At 46.0% G+C, this 20,269-nt stretch overlaps 2 protein-coding genes and 1 long non-coding RNA gene across 7 annotated transcripts; 1 reads left to right on the top strand and 2 right to left on the bottom strand.

The window, feature by feature from the left end:
- Nucleotides 1–116: 116 nt before the first annotated feature.
- Nucleotides 117–16,109, top strand: LOC308483976. The gene is made up of 3 exons (XR_013989848.1): nt 117–507; nt 5,341–5,584; nt 15,079–16,109. It is a non-coding gene; the product is annotated as an uncharacterized lncRNA (long non-coding RNA).
- LOC308483968 (C-signal-like) lies at nt 2,874–9,443 on the bottom strand. Of its 3 annotated transcripts, none has more exons than XM_081018426.1 (6): nt 8,917–9,443; nt 7,488–7,539; nt 5,275–5,453; nt 4,284–4,442; nt 3,645–3,749; nt 2,874–3,215 (listed from the first exon to the last, which is right to left on the bottom strand). In XM_081018426.1, exons 1-6 carry the CDS (start codon nt 9,094–9,096, stop codon nt 3,099–3,101), a joined length of 792 nt encoding a protein of 263 aa, XP_080874552.1. In that variant the 5' UTR covers nt 9,097–9,443; the 3' UTR covers nt 2,874–3,098. The 3 variants fall into 3 exon arrangements, with proteins under 3 accessions (XP_080874552.1, XP_080874553.1, XP_080874551.1); XM_081018427.1 differs by having other exon boundaries at nt 2,876–3,215; nt 4,289–4,442; nt 5,266–5,453; nt 8,917–9,440; XM_081018425.1 differs by having other exon boundaries at nt 2,882–3,215; nt 5,266–5,453; nt 8,917–9,436.
- On the bottom strand, nt 11,920–19,231 carry LOC308483965 (C-signal-like). 3 transcript variants are annotated; one of them, XM_081018383.1, is made up of 6 exons: nt 18,770–19,231; nt 16,734–16,785; nt 14,177–14,364; nt 13,199–13,357; nt 12,559–12,663; nt 11,920–12,126 (listed from the first exon to the last, which is right to left on the bottom strand). In XM_081018383.1, exons 1-6 carry the CDS (start codon nt 18,974–18,976, stop codon nt 12,010–12,012), a joined length of 828 nt encoding a protein of 275 aa, XP_080874509.1. In that variant the 5' UTR covers nt 18,977–19,231; the 3' UTR covers nt 11,920–12,009. The 3 variants fall into 3 exon arrangements, with proteins under 3 accessions (XP_080874509.1, XP_080874511.1, XP_080874510.1); XM_081018385.1 differs by having other exon boundaries at nt 13,204–13,357; XM_081018384.1 differs by having other exon boundaries at nt 14,186–14,364.
- Between the last annotated feature and the right edge of the window lie 1,038 nt (nt 19,232–20,269).

Here is a 20,269-nt window from a genome sequence, read left to right as displayed (position 1 = left end):
TTCCAGACGCTCCCGCTTTCCCATGGAGGAAGGTGGTGATGATGATGATGACGGAGGGAGGGAGGAGTAAGGAACATCTACGTCCGCCCCCCCCCCTTCACCTCACCTCACCTCACCTGAGGGCCTCAGCGCCTCTTGGTCTCTCTCTCTCTCTTGCGTGCTACAAGTGCGCGCGCACGCCTTCTCGCGCACTGCCCGAGGTACCGGCCGCCTAGGTCACATTTCTCTCCCCCTCCCACCTATCGGGCTTTTCCTTCTTGCGCAAGCGCGAGGGGCCGGGGAGGAGGCGGGGGCGGCGACGTTGCCGGCTCCCTCTTAAAGGCGCAGTGCCGATTCTTTCACTTGGCTTGCACGCGGTCCTGCAGAACAGGCGTTCGAATCCCCACTCGGCCACGAAGCTCGCCGGGTGGCCTTGGGCCAGCCGCTGCCTTTCAGCCTAACCAACCTCGGCAAGGTCGTGGTAGGGATTCAACGAGGGTGGGGACCTCAGTCTCCTTGGAGGAAAAGGTGGGCTATAAATTCAACAAATAAATAAATAAAGTGGTTGGTGGAAGCGGGCAGGGAAAGCAGTGCCTGGGTGTAGCTGCCTCCGCAATTGCCTGCATTACTCAATAGTGATGCTATGTCAGAAACAGATTAGAAAATGTAAATGGTGGCTTGCACAGTGTGGGGTGGAGGGACCTAAGACAGCCTTGCTGGAGTGCCGGACTTCTGGCAACTTCCTGAGGATGCCATGTGCTGGAGTTGTTCCAGGCTATTCTACTTTGCAGGGCTGTTGTGAAGATTTTTTTAAAAACAACAACAACAGGAGTCCCGGAATAAATAATGACATATCCTAAGTTCATTAATGAAAGGATGTAATAGAAATGCAATAAAATAAGCATATCATGCTGCTAGAGAATGTATTATTTCAACCTTGTCAACAAGCTTACAAAAGTTACCAGAATGCATTTTTTCTTTTTTATACTAACCTGAGTGGACTGGCTAAAGAGGGACGGAAAGCCTGTTGTGTTTTTATACTAAAAAAAATCCTTCCAGTAGCACCTTTAAGACCAACTAAGTTAGTTCTTGGTATGAGCTTTCGTGTGCAAGCACACTTCTTCAGATACACACTGAAGTGTTTTTATACTGTATGTGAAAGAGGGGGGCGTCCTTCACATGTATGCAGTTCCTTATCACCTATGGCAGAGGTGAGCAACCTGAGTTCTGAATACCAAATGTGGCCCTCCACATCCTTCTCTGACTCTGCTGCACAACCTCAAGTGCTTTCTCCTGGCTGCAATGTGTTCTTGAAGAGTGGTGATAGCTCTCCCCTGCCTGGACAGAAGATACGTTACATTCACCCCAATCTAAGGCTAGTGAGAGACTTAAGGCAGCCAGTGCTTCCCTCTGGTCTGGTTTCCTTGGAATGAGTATTTTTGAAGACTGGTGTCTTTTTGATATATGGTTTTATTTACCCACACACACAACCAGAGCACAAGATGAAAAGCTCCTAGCATCACTACTACATCAGAACTTGCTCCTCCATTAGACTTCCAGAGAGATCCCCCAAAGGTTTGGTTTCATCCCACCGTGAGCAAGTCAAACCTCTGTGTCTTCTCAGCTGCATACTTGACAAAGGCTAGCCTCTGACCTACTGTTCTCTTGCCTCTAGGATGATGTGGTGTCTAGCCACGTGTGTGAGATCTGGCTTCTCTTCCTTCTAGAAACATCAGAGAAATGCTGGGAGGGTATGGAGTTATCTGACCCCCGAGCCAAGGAGATAAGTAACTATACAGTACAGTGGTACCTTGGGTTAAGAACTTAATTCGTTCTGGAGGTCCGTTCTCAACCTGAAACTGTTCTTAACCTAAAGCACCACTTTAGCTAATGGGGCCTCCTGCTGCTGCTGTGCCGCCGGAGCATGTTTTCTGTTCTCATCCTGAAGCAAAGTTCTTAACCTGAGGTACTATTTCTGGGTTAGCGGAGTCTGTAACCTGAAGCGTATGTAACCTGAAGCGTATGTAACCAGAGGTACCACTGTACAAGCTTTAGAAGACAACTGAAGACAGCCCTGTGTAGGGAAGTATTTTTTTAAAGTTTAATGTTTTATTATGTTTTTATATATGCTGGAAGCCGCCCAGAGTGGCTGGAGCAACCAGGTCAGATGGGCAGGGTATAACTAATTAGTAGTAGTAGTAGTAGTATGGAATAGGATGTCTCTATTTTCATCAGATAAATGTTGGAGGGTATGCACATATACACAACCAGGGCACAAGATGAAGGGCTCACAGCATCACTGCTACATCAGATCTTGCTCCTCCATTAGGTCCCTAGGGAGATCCCCCAAAGGTTTGGTTTCAGCACTGAGAGGAAGTCAAACCTCTGTGTCTTCCCAGCTGTAGACAAGACAAAGGCCAGCCTCTGACCTACTGTTCTCTTGCCTCCAGGATGATGTTTCTAGCCACATGTGTGAGATCTGGCTACCCTTCCTTGTAGAGACAGTACTAGCTTGTTTTTCTATGACAACACGCCTATACTTGCTCAAGTCTTTAGGCATATAAAAGGATGTGAGCAGGGTCAGCTTGACCTTTTACAAAGAAACTGGTTCAGGCACTTCAGCTCCTACTATAGACTCCCATCGTCCAGATAAAGAACCACAGACTTTGGATGGGACCCAAACACATAATCCAAACCAACCCCCTGGTCCTACAACAGCAAGTTGCATGCACTAAATACCTCTGGCTTTTGTATGTAGCCTTCTTTACCAGAGATGGGGAATCTGTGGCCCTCCATCCTGTTCCATGGAAAGGTAATATTCACAACCTTGCCCTGCCCACTTTTGCCTTTGTCTCACCAGTGCCACCCACCCCCACCTGGCATTGGCATCCAGCCCCCATAAGGGGGCTCATGAGGGAATGTCACCCTCAGACTGAAAGATTTTTCAATCCATGGCTAGTCCTTAAAAACAATTCTGCATGAAAACTAGTCTTCAGTGGAACCTTCTGAAGGAAGAAAAGAGTCAAAAACATTTTTCCTTGAATCCCAGGTGGTTTATTGGATGCTCTCTAGGCAGAATCCTAGAGTGGTAAACCCCCTGGCATCGTGAAACAAATCCCTCACCAGGGTACTCTGCGTCCTTCCCAGTCCACAAAGGTACCGTTATCCACCTCAGAAAGTGTGGAGAGAACATGAATTATTCCTCGTGTACTCTCTTCTACAGTCAGGTCCGCCTCCTGTGAAGCAAAATATTGTAAGTGAAGGATTTCTTAAGTTCGGAAAAAGTCATTCTTGAGCATCAAATAGCAGAAGGCCTAGATGCTGTTAGATGTCTTGGTTATAAGATTTCAGTCTGCACATTAAACATTGCTTTATGAAAGACAACCAAGTGGCCATGCATGCCAAAGGATAGCAGTTCACTGCAAGGCCTCAGAGGACTATGCTTGCTTTTCCAGGAGCAATTTTGGATATTATTAGAAGCACCAACTCATAGATGTTCCCTTCATTGCCTTGCTCTTGTGCTTTTAATACCTCCAAGCAGTGAAGGATGGGGCACGAGCTACTCAGCCACCACCATCCAACTAAAAATGTCAAGGAATTTGTTAAATATCATCCTATAAGGTTGCCCACCTTTTCTATGATTACCAAAAGCCTTGAGCACTTACGAAATTGAGTTGAGTTTTCACCCAGCCAGGATGGATGCAAACACACAGAATCCCATAAACTGGATACGTGAGTGACTGGCACTTGGTGAGCATGTTTAAAGCAGCCTACATGGGAGAAAAAACAAACCATGAGCAGAGGGTGCATTGAACTGTGGGGAGCTGCTTAATATGGATAGCAAGGTGGATAGAAAGGATTTGGAGGCAGAGAGGTTTGTAAGAGAAACTGGACATCATTGAGCATTCCTGACACAAAAACTAGCAACTTGGAAGTTATCTATCATGGACACCACTCTTGAACAAGATTTTTGACAGGCATTTGTGAGTGTTCCCCATGCTTGTTGGCTGCATCATTTTGCTAACTGATTTGTAGCTTTAAATGTTTGTTCTAAGTTCTGCAAGAAGAAAAGGACTGTACACATGCTATTTATTTGTAGAAAACATCCTGGTATCTTCCCTTAATGCCATCCACTGTTTTAGAAAATGCAACATCCTCACAACAGAAGTTTGTCTCTCAACATTTATCTGTGGGCAATGCATGATTATTGCGCAGATGCACACATACAGCTTTCATTTGGAAAGATAATCGCAGCAGGGCAGGGGAGGCTGCAGACAGTTTCACATGGATTTCACATAAGGTACCTTACTGCAGCGATAGGCAACAGTCATCTTTCTTTCCCATAGCAGCATAACTTCCATGGAGCCTGCAGCACTGGAGGTATTGATAACGGCTGCCTTGCAGCAGCTCAGCCCTTCCTGGGGATATCTCTGAGCTGCCATCTTCAGCAGGGGCAGAAATGCCTAAAAGAGAATAGTGATCATGGCTGTTGTTAGGTCAATTAATGCAGCTATCTTAGGGCAGTGATACCGGAGGAAAGCACTGGATGCACTGTATAAAGTTAAAGGTATATATAAACAATGCTCGTAGCAGAGTTAGGATTTCTGATCCAAAAATACTTTCTATAAGCTTTTGCACAAGGAGTCCCGTAAGACTTAGCATACATTTAGAATTGTTTGAACACATAGCTGGGCAACCTGTGCCATGGCCTCATTTTATGCGGCCCCCCACAGGTCCTGAAGCTCCTATATTCTAAGGTCTCACCCATGTTTCTTCCTTCTAGTTCGCTTCTTGGCATATTAAACTTTTTGACAATGTATTGGAAGCTTCTGCATTCTCTCTCTTTTACTACGTGTTTGCATAGCACACTAAGATAGGAAAGGCATTAATGTCATCTGTTTTCCAGAAAGTAGCCATATTGATGCATTCTATTAAAAAAAATTGTCTGCATGTTCATGAGAGCAGCCCCATTAAACGTCTGGGGAAGGAAAGCTAGAAAGCATTCCTATTTTTATGCCAGACTGATGTTCAGCAACTGGTGGATCTATCAGTGTTGGTTTATCATTATTCCTACCTTAAGTTCAATTCTCTGAATTTCCATATCAGATTGCAATTATTTTCTTAAAATCCTCATGAAAATTAATTGCTCAAACAAATACTGCTTTTCTCCTACCCAGTTGGTTGCTTTTGTTTAATTCTCCCAAAGGGCCAGAACATCACAGTTATTACCAGGGCAATAGGTAGTGAGTAAAGGGTTTTGCAGCCCCATGAAAAGCAAAAACTTACCTGGCTCACCTGAAGTGGCCCAATAGTATTGACGGCATATACATCTGCCATGTCCTTTGCATTTTCTTCCTCCAGGTCATTTCCAGAAGTAACACCAGCATTGTTCATCAGGAGGTTCAATCCACATTCTCCAACACACCTTTGCACTTGCTCCACAGCTGCCTTGATGCTCTGGAGGTCAGTGACATCTGCAGAATGACATTTCTAAGCCCTTAAGAACTGGGTGGTGTGGGGATGCCCAAGGGACTAATAAAAAGGCCCTTTTAAAACTACCAAGGCAGGTGGCTTGGGGGGATCTTACAGATTACAAGGATGAGAGGTGCTTTTCAGTCCACTTATTTGTCTCTTGGCCTGTCTTTTCTTTTGTTAGTGTGGGACAAGAAGCTACAGTTAGAACGGGATATGGAACAACTGATTGCTTCAAAATTGGGAAAGGAGTATGGCAAGGCTGTATAATGTCTCCCTGCTTTTTTAACTTATATGCAGAATTCATCATGTGAAAGGCTGGGCTGGATGAATCCCAAACCGGAATTAAGATCACCGGAAGAAATATCAACAACCTCAGATATGCAGATGACACAACCTTGATGGCTTAAAGTGAGGAGGAATTAAAGAACCTTTTAATGAGGGTGAAAGAGGAAAGTGCAAAATATGGTCTGAAGCTCAACATCAACAAAACAAAGATCATGGTCACTGGTCCCATCACCTCCTGGCAAATAGAAGGGGAAGAAATGGAGGCAGTGAGAGATTTTACTTTCTTGGGCTCCGTGATCACTGCAGATGGTGACAGCAGTCACGAAATTAAAAGACGCCTGCTTCTTGGGAGAAAAGCAATGACAAACCTAGACAGCATCTTAAAAAGCAGAGATATCACCTTTCCAACAAAGGTCCATATAGTTAAAGCTATGGTTTTCCCAGTAGTGATGTATGGAAGTATGAGCTGGACCATAAAGAAGGCTGATCGCCGAAGAATTGATGCTTTTGAATTATGGTGTTGGAGGAGACTCTTGAGAGTCCCATGGACTGCAAGAAGATCAAACCTATCCATTCTTAAGGAAATCAGCCCTGAGTGCTCACTGGAAGGACAGATCCTGAAGCTGAGGCTCCAATACTTTGGCTACCTCATGAGAAGAGAAGACTCCCTGGAAAAGACCCTGATGTTGGGAAAGATGGAGGGCACAAGGAGAAGGGGACAACAGAGGACGAGATGGTTGGATAGTGTTCTCAAAGCTACCGGCATGAGTTTGACCAAACTGCAGGAGGCAGTGGAAGACAGGAGTGCCTGGCGTGCTCTGGTCCATGGGGTCACGAAGAGTCGGACACGACTAAACAACAACAACAGCTACCACAGCCCACTTGAGAAGGAAGAACAAGTGCTTCGCTGAATCATGGAGCTCTGTGTGTCTTTCTGAGTGTGCATGCAGTGAGCACAGGGACTGACTGGAAGCTGGCTTTTAAAAATACTTGTATCACATTAATATCACTCCATCAAAAAACAAGCTCAAAGCAAGGGGATTGTAAGGCCAAAATACTTAACTATTGTAGGTGGAGAAAAGTCCTGACAACACTTTACTGAACAAACTGAACAAAAAACTGTGTGTAATTTAGGGAGAAAGCAGCAGAGATATTTTGTCTCTCTTAGTTCAGGCCTTGCATATGCACACTGAAAGATCCCTGCAGTTCCTCTTCCAAGATTTATGAAATCTTTGGGACTATCAGACACACAAAAGGTAAGGCTGAGCCCTAAACAAGGCCATTGTGAATCCCAAGTACCGTACTTTATTCTTTGGACTATGGTAACATACCACAGGCTATGTATGGTACCTGTTATGGAAGCCTTGCCTTTGTGTGTCATATTTCCTCTGTAAGAATTCACAGACACAGAAAGGTAGAGTACCCATAAGAAATAGCATGAGGCTATGACTTTGGTAGGCCGTTTTGGAAAGTTCCTTTATGGCAGGTATGGGGAGCCTTTGACTCTCCAAATATTAGTGAGCTACAAATCTAATCAGCCCCAGCAAGCATGGTCAATGGGCAAGGTTGATGGGAGTTGTAATTCAGCAATATATGGTGGGCCTGATACCACTTCAGAAGAGAGGCTTTGTTGCTTAAGCCCTTGATTGGCTGTGAACCGTCCTTTTTCCAGTTACTGCTTTGTGGTTTGTGGTTTGCACTGGTGCTGGGAATGTCTATTCATCCTGCACTTGGAACTTGAGACTTACCCAGCTGCAGCACCACCAGATTCTGATGCTGGCATGCCAACTCCTTTATTTCCTGTCAAAAAAGAAATGTTTTACCTCCTTGATTAAACTGGAACTACTCACCAAGAGAGACCCTGAGCCTTAGAACTGGATGCTGAAAATGCTTAGTAGAGTCTGATAGAAACTCAAGAATCTCACATAGAACAGTGCCTTGCAAGGAGAACACCTTCCTCTTCAATATTAATAGGCAGTGCTTTTTCGGGGGGCGGGGATGCAGGGGTACACATACCTCTAAACATTTTGTTAATCTTTTTACTTTTGCCCATTTACTGTATTTATTTTCCCAATTTGAACTATAAAATGATGATTTTTCTGGAGTCAAAATGAGAGTACCCCTAAATATTTTTTTAAGAGGAAAAAAGCACTGTTAATAGGTGAGTACGTTATGAACAGAAAACCTTGTACATGGAAAAATGGTTAGCAGTCTGAAAGGCCTCCCCACCTTCCCCTTTGTAATTCTCCCAAGACCACAGCCTCTTTCTCACCACATCATACTCTCATTGGCATTGCTCTATACACTCAAAAAATGCTTCTGCTTGGCTAGAATATGTCCTTGTACTGTAACAGTGCCTTTTACTTGTTCAGATGGAGGATGGAGAGAAAGGTGTATGTAGAAACTAGTGACTTTTGCATCAGTGGCACGTAGCCTATTATACAAGGACAGCAGCCATATCTGTTGCTTGGCCCATTTTGGCTTCTGGCCCCCTACACCACTGGCATGTGGCCCCCAGAAAGTTGCCCACAGGGGAATGTACTGAAAGGAAAATGTGGAAGACCTAAGGGTAAGTTGAACACTATTACAAAGTTACTTTGAAGGAACTAGACTGTTAAAAGAGATAAAAATCATGCATGGTGTTGACTTGGGGTTTAAGGGATTAATTTATTTCCTGACAGCCAATACTCTCCTTTCCTGGTAAACGGCTTAAAAAGGTGTTGAAACTTAATTCAGCAAAATGATAATTGCTGGACAAACCAGTCTACAGGTGGAATTAGAGTGATAGAGATCTTCTTTTATGTCCCTCCCCATTAATGGATGCTGTAATTTTCTAAGACTATTATCATATCGCAGCTCAACTGGCCGCTAAGAGACAGCACTGTGAACTACAGCTTTTTGGCAGCCTTGGGAGAGCTGCTGGCCCATCACAGCAGTGTTGAGAGCAGCAGACAAGGCAGGCAGTGGGCAACTCAGATGAGCCACTGAAAACAGTCACACCAGAGAAGGGCAGCTGCTGGTGAAACCAAAGGCCCAACAGCATTCTCTCCAACCGGGCACCCTCCAGATGTTTCGGACTACAACTCCCATCAACCCCATCCAGCACAGAAAGCTGACATTACATTCTTACAACGTAGTAACATCACTACTCTCTTATGCTACCTTCTTGGTCCTCACCTTGCTTTTTGGTCCATCCATGTCTAGGGTAGTAGCAAAGACCCACTGAGGTGGAGTTGGCAGCCTCAGAAACTGCTTCACCAGACCCAGGCCAATTCCCGAATTGGATCCTGTCACCAGAACACTCTGAACAGGGAAATCTGTCGCCATCCCCTTGGAGCTGCAGCCTTTGGCTTCCATGCTTGTAACGCTTGCTTCAAAGAACGTCGGGTCGTCACATGAGATGCTTTTATGGGAAGTAGGCACCTCCTTTAATCTTCACATAATCTTATGCTGGATGCTACACCTCATTTGCTGACTAGCTCGTTGGCCACCTCTGTTTTTTAACAACAACATCATCATTAGCAATGGAAAAACGAAGAAGCATTATGGCATTATGGTATAGAGGACAGACAGTTCCAAATTAAAATCTTCAGTCAGTCTCTCAGCCTGTTTGGCTTTGCAGGATTGTTATGAAAATTTAAAAACGGGGTGAAGCAAATCACTATGTATCCTGAGTTCATTAGTGAAAAAGTACTAAAAAAGCATACTGTGTCACTAGGGAATAAAATAACCAGGATATAAAAACTAACCAGAGGGGGAATGGCATAAGCAGTGGCATAGGAATGTGGGTGTGGTGGGTGTGGGCCACCTCGTGTGTCATCACCGGGGGGTGTGCGTGACAAAATGGCAGAAATGTGAGTTTTAAAAACGTAGCTGGGTGCAAACAGGAGCCCCCACAGCGGACTCCTTCATCAGAGCCTGGCTCCGCGCCAGAAGGTGCTGTGGCTTGGCTGTAGCACTTGTGCCTGGCGCAGCTGCGCCCTGAATCGGGAGAAGAGCAGGCGAGTGGACGGCAGTGCTGCTGCTCACCTTCCTCACTGCGGGACGCCCAGCAGCAGCAACTCTCCTGACCCAGTAGCAGATAGCAGGAGGGTCAGCGGCAATGCTGCCAGCCACCCTCCTTGGCGTGGCGCCTTGCGCCCAGCTGCAGTAGCTCCGTCACCAGGTCATGTCTGACCTGGTAGCAGAAAGCAGGGGGAGCGTGAACAGCAGCTTCCCTGCCCCTCTCCTACCCTGAACTGTGGCACGTGAGAAGAAAAAGAAGAAGAGAAGTTTGGATTTGATATCCCGCTTTATCACTACCCGAAGGAGTCTCAAAGCGGCTAACATTCTCCTTTCCCTTCCTCCCCCACAACAAACACTCTGTGAGGTGAGTGAGGCTGAGAGACTTCAAAGAAGTGTGACTGGCCCAAGGTCACCCAGCAACTGCATGTGAAGCAGCGGGGAAGCGAACCCGGTTCCCCAGATTACGAGTCTCCCCCTCTTAACCACTACACCACACTGGCTCCCTTCCCTTCGAAGGCACCCTTCGTGCTCCACCCTCCTTGGGCACACCCCATGCAGCCACCCAGGGCAGCACGGGCACATGCTCCACCGCTGGGCAGAAGAGGCCCTCAGTACTCTCTCTGACCACACCCTTCTCTAACTCTTCTTCACAACCTCCTCAAGAGCTTTTGCGTGGCTGCAACATGTCCTTGTGCAGTGATGATAGGTACCCCTTGCTTGGACAGAGGAAGTGTGTGTTACATGAATCCCAATCTCAGACCAGTGAGAGGCTTCATGGCAGCTGCGCCATCCTTGTGGGGTCATGGGTGCCCAAGCACACACAAAATTCCCCATGAGGGGATTTGACCCTCAATATTACGCAGCTGGGCAGGCTCCAATGGGCCCTACACTGGGCCCAACGGAACCCGGCACACCTGGGTCATGGGTTCTATTGCTTCCCTTGGGCCCAGGTTCTTTGGAATAGTATCACTGAAGAATGTATCTTTTTGACAATGGTTTTATTTACACATACATCTGAGTGTCCCTATTTTCCAGGGACAGTCCCAGATTTACAGAAGCCATTGTTGTTTCTGATTTGATCCTGGACCAGAATGTCCCACCTTGCCTTAGGCTATCCCTATTTTCCTCAGAAAAATGCTGGGAGAGTATGGAGTTATGCGACCCCTGAGCCAAGGAAATAGGTAACTATACAGTACAACCTTTAGAAGACAACAACTAGAAGTCAGCCCTGTGTAGGGAAGTATTTTCTTAATGTTTAATGTTTTATTATGTTTTTATATATGTTGGAAGCCGTCCAGAATGGCTGGAGCAACTAGGTCACATGGGCAAGGTATAACTAATTAATAGTAGTATGGAATAGGATGTCTCTATTTTCATCAGATAAATGTTGGAGGGTATGCACATATACACAACCAGGGCACAAGATGAAGGGCTCACAGCATCACTGCTACATCAGATCTTGCTCCTCCATTAGGTCTCTAGGGAGATCCCCCAAAGGTGTGGTTTCAGCTCTGAGAGGAAGCCAAGCCTCTGTGTCTTCCCAGCTGCAGACAAGACAGAGGCCAGCCTCTGACCTACTGTTCTCTTGCCTCCAGGGTGATGAGTCTAGCCATGTGTGTGAGATCTGGATACCCTTCCTTGTAGAGACAGTACTAGCTCATTTTTCTATGACAACACGCCCATACTTGCTCAAGTCTTTAGGCATATAAAAGGATGCTGAGCAGGGTCAGCTTGACCTTTTACAAAGAAGCTGGTTCAGGCACTTCAGCTCCTACTACAGACTCCCATCGTCCAGATAAAGAACCACAGACTTTGGATGGGACCCAAACACATAATCCAAACCAACCCCCTGGTCCTACAACAGTGAGTTGCACGCACTAAATACCTCTGGCTTTTGTATGTAGCCTTCTTTACCAGAGATGGGGAATCTGTGGCCCTCCATCCTGTTCCATGGAAAGGTAATATTCACAACCTTGCCCTGCCCACTTTTGCCTTTGTCTCACCAGTGCCACCCACCCCCACCTGGCATTGGCATCCAGCCCCCATAAGGGGGCTCATGAGGGAATGTGACCCTCAGACTGAAAGATCTTTCAATCCATGGCTAGTCCTTAAAAACAATTCTGCATGAAAACTAGTCTTCAATGGAGCCTTCTGAAGGAAGAAAAGAGTCAAAAACATTTTTCCTTGAATCCCAGGTGGTTTATTGGATGCTCTCTAGGCAGAATCCTAGAGTGGTAAACCCCCTGGCATCGTGAAACAAATCCCTCACCAGGGTACTCTGCGTCCTTCCCAGTCCACAAAGGTACCGTTATCCACCTCAGAAAGTGTGGAGAGAACATGAATTATTCCTCGTGTACTCTCTTCTACAGTCAGGTCCGCCTCCTGTGAAGAAAAATATTGTAAGTGAAGGATTTCTTAAGTTCGGAAAAAGTCATTCTTGAGCATCAAATAGCAGGAGGCCTAGATGCTGTTAGATGTCTTGGTTATAAGATTTCAGTCTGCACATTAAACATTGCTTTATGAAAGACAACCAAGTGGTCATGCATGCCAAAGGATAGCAGTTCACTGCAAGGCCTCAGAGGACTATGCTTGCTTTTCCAGGAGTAATTTTGGATATTAGAAGTACCAATTCATAGATGCTCCCTTCATTGCCTTTTTCTTGTGCTTTTAATACCTCCAGCCAGTGAAGGATGGGGCACTGGAGCTACTCAGGCACCATCAGCCAACTAAAAATGTCAAGCAATTTGTTAAAAGAAATATCATCCTATAGGGCTGCCCACATTTCCATGATTACCAAAAGCCTTGAGCACTTACTTGCATGCCTTGAGTTTTCACCCAGCCAGGATGGATGCAAACACACAGAATCCCATAAGCTGGATACGTGAGTGACTGGCATTTGGTGAGCATGTTTAAAGCAGCCTACAAGGGAGAAAAAAACAAACCATGAGCAGAGGGTGCATTGAACTGTGGGGAGCTGCTTAATATGGATAGCAAGGTGGCTAGAAAGGATTTGCAGGCAGAGAGGTTTGTAAGAGAAATTGGACATCATTGAGCATTCCTGACACAAAAACTAGCAACTTGGAAGTTATCTATCATGGACACCACTCTTGAACAAGATTTTTGACAGGCATTTGTGAGTGTTCCCCATGCTTGTTGGCTGCATCATTTTGCTAACTAATTTGTAGCTTTAAATGTTTGTTCTAGGTTCCGCAAGAAGAAAAGGACTGTACACATGCTATTTATTTGTAGAAAACATCCTGCTATCTTCCCTTCATGCCATCAACAGTTTTAGAAAATGCAGCATCCTCACAACAGAAGTTTGTCTCTCAACATTTATCTGTGGGCAATGCATGATTATTGCGCAGATGCACACATACAGCTTTCATTTGGAAAGATAGTCACAGCAGGGCAGGGGAGGGAGCAGACAGTTTCACATGGATTTCACATAAGGTACCTTACTGCAGCGATAGGCAACAACCTTCCTGCTTTCCCATAAATGCATAACTTCCATGGAGCCTGCAGCACTGGAGGTATTGATAATGGCTGCCTTGCAGCAGCTCAGCCCTTCCTGGGGATATCTCTGAGCTGCCATCTTCAGCAGGGGCAGAAAAGCCTAAAAGAGAATAGAGATCATGGCTGTTGTTAGGTCAATGAATGCAGCTATCTTAGGGCAGTGATACCGGAGGAAAGCACTGGATGCACTGTATAAAGTTGAAGATATATATAAACAATGCTCGTAGCAGAGTTAGGATTTCTGATCCAAAAATACTTTCTATAAACTTTTGCACAAGGAGTCCCGTAAGACTTAGCATACATTTAGAATTGTTTGAACACACAGCTGGGCAACCTGTGCCCTGGCCTCATTTTATGCAGCCCCCCACAGGTCCTGAAGCTGCTCTATTCTAAGGTCTCACCCATGTTTCTTCCTTCTAGTTCGCTTCTTGGCATTTTAAAGTTGTCCTTCTCCCACAACTTCTGCAATCTCTCTCTTTTACTACGTGTTTGCATAGCACACTAAGATAGGAAAGGCAGTCATGTCATCTGTTTTCCAGAAAGTAGCCATATTGATCCATTCTGTTAAAAAAAATTGTCTGCATGTTCATGAGAGCAGCCCCATTAAACGTCTGGGGAAGGAAAGCTAGAAAGCATTCCTATTTTTATGCCAGACTGATGTTCAGCAACTGGTGGATCTATCAGTGTTGGTTTATCATTATTCCTACCTTAAGTTCAATTCTCTGAATTTCCATATCAGATTGCAATTATTTTCTTAAAATCCTCATGAAAATTAATTGCTCAAACAAATACTGCTTTTCTCCTACCCAGTTGGTTGCTTTTGTTTAATTCTCCCAAAGGGCCAGAACATCACAGTTATTACCAGGGCAATAGGTAGTGAGTAAAGGGTTTTGCAGCCCCATGAAAAGCGAAAACTTACCTGGCTCACCTGAAGTGGCCCAATAGTATTGACGGCATATACATCTGCCATGTCCTTTGCATTTTCTTTCTCCAGGTCGTTTCCAGAAATAACACCAGCATTGTTCATCAGGAGGTTCAATCCACATTCTCCAACACACCTTTGCATTTGCTCCACAGCTGCCTTGATGCTCTGGAGGTCAGTGACATCTGCAGAATGACATTTCTTTCTTTTTTCCCCCCTAATATTTTATTAAGGATTTTCTTGTTTTACAGAAGTAAGTGTAATGCCTCGTATTTTTTTTCCATATAACATTTTTACAAATCCATTTCATTTGTTGAGGCATTAGGGGGAGAAGAAGAAAAAAAGAAAGAAAGGAAAAGAAAGGGGGAGTAGGGGAAGGGAAGATGGATGGGGGTGGGGTCGGGTGGCGATGTTTCTATTATGCTTAATGTATGTAGAGTTTGGTGTCAGCGTTACTTGTGTTCCTTTGGTGGTGAGAGAGGTTGGGGTTGGCCTAGGGTGTGATTGGCTGTGGTGATCTTTGTTTTCGTGTGTGAGTGAGGTGGGTGGGTGTTTTGGATCAGGTTAGCCATATTGATTTGTATGCTGTTGGTGGATTATTGTCATTGTCTTGTTGGGCTGTGTATGTGATAAAGGGGAGCCATACCGGGCTGAAGGCGTCTTCTTCTGTTTGTCCCTGTGTCAGTTTCAGTTTATTAGTTAATTTTTCTTGTAGGGCTGTTTCCCATACTATTTGGTACCATTGGTCCATGCTTACTCCTGACAGGTCTACATTTCTAAGCCCTTAAGAACTGGGTGGTGTGGGGATGCCCAAGGGACTAATAAAAAGGCCCTTTTAAAACTACCAAGGCGGATAGCTTTAGGGGATCTTACAGATTAAGTCCATTCAAGGATGAGAGGTGCTTTTTGGTCCACTTATTTGTCACCTTGGCCTGTCAGCTATTTTTGTTAGCGTAGCAGCTACCACAGTCCACTTGAGGAGGAAGAACAAGTGCTTCTCTGAATCATGGAGGTATGTGTGTGTTTACAGGGAACACAGTGAAGGCCTGGCTTTTAAAAATGTTTGCACCACATTTATATCGCTCCATCAGAAAATGAGCTCAAAGCAAGGCAATTGTAAGGCCAAAGTACTTAATGTAGGTGGAATTCAGAGAAAAAAATTTGGCAACACTTTACTGTGTGTAATTTAGGGAGAAAGCTGTAGGGATATTTTGTCTCTCTCAGTTCAGGCCTTGCATATACTGTAGCAAGAAGACATTCAGCCAAAGGTACATATAGAAGAAAACTGCTTAGGCTGCTTTGCATGCTTGCTAATCAACACCTCCACCCAGCCGGTTCATAACTGACTTCAACACTAACATAAGGTTACCAGACGTCCCTGTTTCCTGGGGCAGTCCCTGGATTTACAATCAGTCCCCTGACAAAATCCTATCATTCCTATTGAAGTTGAAAAGTGTCCCTGGATTCATTGAAAAAAATCTGGTAACCTTACACTAACATAATTACACTGAATGATCCGTGCAGTTTCACTTCCAACGTTTTATTCTTTACTTTTTATGAAATATTTGGGACAATTAGACACATAGAAGGTAAAGCTGAGCCCTAAACAAGGCCACTGGGAGTCTCAAGTACAATAGTACTTCAGGTTAAGTACTTAATTCGTTCCAGAGGCCCATTCTTAACCTGAAACTGTTCTTAACCTGAGGTACCACTTTAGCTAATGGGGCCTCCCACTGCTGCTGCGCCACAGGGGCGTGATTTCTGTTCTCATCCTGAAGCAAAGTTCTTAACCTGAGGTAATATTTCTGGGTTAGCAGAGTCTGTAACCTGAAGCGTATGTAACCTGAAGCGTATGTAACCCGAGGTACCACTGTACACTGGAATCCCCACATATGTATGGGTTTTGCAGAAGCACTTGTGCAAGTCCACCCTGTTCTGCCTCTGCCCCATTCTGCCCCCCTTCTGCCCTGTTCTGCCCCCTCCCTGCCCCTTGAGGTGCCAAAAATGATGTGTAAATAAGTGGTTGTGCAGCAGTGGGTGGTGCCTGAACTTTATTCTGTGGACTATGGTAACATATAACAGGTTGTGGTACCTGTTCTGGAAGCCTTGCCTTTCTGTGCCATATTGCTTCTATATGGATTCACAGACACAGAAAGGTAGAGTACCCATAAGAGATTGCATTAGCCCATGTCTTTGGTAAGCCATTTTGGAAAGTTCCTTTATGGCTCTCCAGTTGTTGCTGAACTACAACTCTCATCAGTCCCAGAAAACTTGGTCAATGGCCAAGGATGATGGGAGTTGTAGTTCCGCAACATATGGTGGGCCAAACATTCCCCACACATCTATTATGTGACGATATGGACAGAGACTACATATAGGTGCATCTCATTTCAAAGCTTCATTGAAGTTGTGGGAAGAATCAAAAGTACTTATCACTGATATTCTGTAATGGGAGCAAATCATCTTGTTTTCCAGTTACTGCTTTGTGGACTATACTGGTTTGCACTGGTGCTGGGAATGTCTATTCATCCTGCACTTGGAACTTGAGACTTACCCAGCTGCAGCACCACCAGATTCTGATGCTGGCATGCCAACTCCTTTATTTCCTGTCAAAAAAGAAACGTTTTACCTCCTTGATTAAACTGGAACTAGGCAGCAAGAGAGACCCAGAGCCTTAGAGCTGGTTCCTAAAAATGCTTAGCAGAGTAACAGACACTTAGGAATCTCACTCAGAGCAAACCCTTGCCAGGAAAACATCCTCCTCTCCAATATTAATAGGGGGAGCACACCTCTATGCAGGCTTCGTAACTCTCCCAAGACCACAGCCTCTTTCTCACCAGGTCATACCCCTCACTGGCATTGCTCTACACCCTCCTCAATGCTTTTGCCTGGCTGAAATATGCCCTTGTGCCTTTTACTTGTTCTGATGGAGGATGGAGAGAGGTGTATGTAGACTTTTGCATCAGTGGAATGTAGCCTATTATACAAGGGCAGCAGCCATATCTGTTGCCTGGCCCACTTTTGCTTCTGACCCCCCACACCACTAGCATCTGGCCCCCAGAAAGTTGTCCTTAAGGTAAGGTTACCAGATTTTTTTCAAAGAATCTGGGGAAACTTTTTTTTTTTTAAAGAGGGGGTGAAAGTTATTTTTTTAAAAAAGGTATTAACAAAAATTCTCTTCTTTGGTCTCTGTCGCGTGGCCTTCCTCTGCGCCCCGGCCTGCTCTCTTGGAGCGCTAGCCACTGCGGAGTACACTCTGGTCGGGCCTGGGCTTGGCCACGTGTCCTTCCCCCCCCCCCCCGGTGCTCTCCTACCTTTCTTCCTCAGCAGTGGCAGCAGCGTGGCAAGGTCAGGGCTCCCCTCTTTTTTCTCCTTCCTCTTTTTCTTCCTTCTCCTTCTCCTCTCCTCCTTCTCCCTGCTTTGTCTCTGGGGTTTTCCTGGCCCCGGAGCGCCGATGGGCAGTCGGCCGGGTGCTCCCGCTGCTGGCTTGATTTGGGTCACCAGGGTGTGGGTGTGTGTGTCATTGGTTTCCCCAGTTGACAGCCGGGCATCCCTGGTTTCCTCTTGGCAGTGGCAGCGGCAGCAGCAGTCTCAGCAGCCCAGAGCCAGCCTGGTAGCGCAGTAGGCTCTGGCTGGCTTCAGGAGCTGCTCGCTGCTGTGGCACCCGCCATTTTGCCTCACCGGAAGTCCCCATATGATGTGTCTTGTGCCGTTGAACCAATCACGCAACATTCATTCCTTACTAATAAATCTACAACATTTAAAATATAAATCCAGGGACATGAAATGAAATCTAGGACATTCTGTGGACGGATTTTGTCCGGGGACAGATTTGTAAATCTGGGGACTGTCCCCAGGAAATGGGGACATCTGGTAACCATACCTTAAGGTCTCTATTATTATACCCAGCCTACACTACAAAGAAATGTTATTGAGGAGGCACAAGGGAGTGTTAGGCAGCCCGGTAGAAATAGACACTGATCTATTTCTGGCATTATTACAAAGTTAGTTTGAAGGAACTAGACTGTTAAAAAAGATAAAAATTCTGCATGGAGTTGACTTGGGGTTTAAGGGATTAGATTATTTCCTGACAGCCAATACTCTCCCCTGCTGGTAAACAGCTTAAAAAGGTGTTGAAACTTAATTCAGCAAAATGATAATTGCTGGACAAACCAGTCTACAGGTGGAATTAGAGTGATAGAGATCTTCTTTTATGTCCCTCCCCATTAATCTATGCTGTAATTTTCTAAGACTATTATCATATCGCAGCTCAACTGGCCGCTAAGAGACAGCACTGTGAACTACAGCTTTTTGGCAGCCTTGGGAGAGCTGCTGGCCCATCACAGCAGTGTTGAGAGCAGCAGACAAGGCAGGCAGTGGGCAACTCAGATGAGCCACTGAAAACAGTCACACCAGAGCAGGGCAGCTGCTGGTGAAACCAAAGGCCCAACAGCATTCTCTCCAACCGGGCACCCTCCAGATGTTTCGGACTACAACTCCCATCAACCCCATCCAGCCCGCAAAGCTGACATTACATTCTTACAACGTAGTAACATCACTACTCTCTTATGCTACCTTCCTGGTCCTCACCTTGCTTTTTGGTCCATCCATGTCTAGGGTAGTAGCAAAGACCCACTGAGGTGGAGTTGGCAGCCTCAGAAACTGCTTCACCAGACCCAGGCCAATTCCCGAATTGGATCCTGTCACCAGAACACTCTGAACAGGGAAATCTGTCGCCATCCCCTTGGAGCTGCAGCCTTTGGCTTCCATGCTTGTAACGCTTGCTTCAAAGAACATCGGTTCGTCACATGAGATGCTTTTATGGGAACTAGGCAACTCCTTTGATCTTCAGATAATCTTCTGTTGGACGCAACACCTCATTTGCTGACTAGCTCGTTGGCCACCTCTGTTTTTTAACAACAACATCATTAGCAATGGAAAAACGAAGAAGCATTATGGCATTATGGTATAGAGGACAGACAGTTCCAAATTAAAATCTTCAGTCAGTCTCTCAGCCTGTTTGGCTTTGCAGGATTGTTATGAAAATTTAAAAATGGGGTGAAGCAAATCACTATGTATCTTGAGTTCATTAGTGAAAAAGTACTAAAAAAGCATACTGTGTCACTAGGGAATAAAATAACCAGGATATAAAAACTAACCAGAGGGGGAATGGCATAAGCAGTGGCATAGGAAGAGGGTGCGGTGGGTGTGGGCCACCCTGTGTGTCATCACCGAGGGGGAGGTGACAAAATGGCAAAAATGTGAGTTTTAAAAACATGGCTGGGGGCAAACAGGAGCCCCCACAGCAGACTCCTTCATCAGAGCCTGGCTCCGCGCCAGAAGATGCTTTGGCTTGGCTGTAGCACTTGTGCCTGGCGCAGCTGCGCCCTGAATCAGGGGAAGCGAGTGGACGGCAGCGCTGCTGCTCACCTTCCTCGCTGTGGCACGCCCAGCAGCTCTCCTGACCCAGCAGTAGAGAGCAGCCCTCCTCAGCTGTGGCAAGGTGCACCTGGCTGCAGCAGCTCCATTGCCAGGTCAGATTTGACCCAGTAGCAGATAGCAGGAGGGTCAGCGGCAGTGCTGCCACCCACCCTCCTTGACGTGGCGCCTTGCGCCCAGCTGCAGTAGCTCCGTCACCGGGTCATGTCTGACCTGGTAGCGGAGAGCAGGGGGAGCGTGAACAGCAGCTTCCCTGCCCCTCTCCTACCCTGAACTGTGGCACGTGAGAAGAAGAAGAAGAGTTTGGATTTGATATCCCGCTTAATCACTACCCGAAGGAGTCTCACAGCAGCTAACATTCTCCTTTCCCTTCCTCCCCCACAACAAACACTCTGTGAGGTGAGTGAGGCTGAGAGACTTCAAAGAAGTGTGACTGGCCCAAGGTCACCCAGCAGCTGCAGGTGGAGGAGCGGAGACACGAACCCGGTTCCCCAGATTACGAGTCTACCACTCTTATCCACTACACCACACTGGCTCCCTTCCCTTCGAAGGCACCCTTCGCGCTCCGCCCTCCTCGGGCACACCCCATGCACCCAACCAGGGCAGCACAGGCACCGCTGGGCAGAAGAGGCCCTCAATACTCTCTCTGAC

This window comes from Podarcis pityusensis (assembly GCF_964106645.2).
Source record: "Podarcis pityusensis genome assembly, chromosome: 8".
In the NCBI taxonomy this organism is placed as follows: domain Eukaryota; kingdom Metazoa; phylum Chordata; class Lepidosauria; order Squamata; family Lacertidae; genus Podarcis; species Podarcis pityusensis.
Note: the sequence above shows the minus strand (reverse complement) of the source record. Positions and strands in the feature narration are given on the sequence as shown.

Coding starts and splice junctions, on each gene's coding strand:
- LOC308483968 (XM_081018425.1), bottom strand. CDS start 9,096: ATGGAAGCCAAAGGCTGCAGCTCCAAGGGGATGGCGACAGATTTCCCT. Junction 4,443..5,265: donor GGCCACTTCAGGTGAGCCAG/GTAAGTTTTTGC, acceptor ATTCTCTTTTAG/GCATTTCTGCCCCTGCTGAA. Junction 3,216..3,644: donor TGAAAACTCAACTCAATTTC/GTAAGTGCTCAA, acceptor TTTGCTTCACAG/GAGGCGGACCTGACTGTAGA.
- LOC308483965 (XM_081018383.1), bottom strand. CDS start 18,976: ATGTTCTTTGAAGCAAGCGTTACAAGCATGGAAGCCAAAGGCTGCAGC. Junction 12,664..13,198: donor TTGCCTATCGCTGCAGTAAG/GTACCTTATGTG, acceptor TCTCCCTTGTAG/GCTGCTTTAAACATGCTCAC. Junction 12,127..12,558: donor TGAAAACTCAAGGCATGCAA/GTAAGTGCTCAA, acceptor TTTTCTTCACAG/GAGGCGGACCTGACTGTAGA.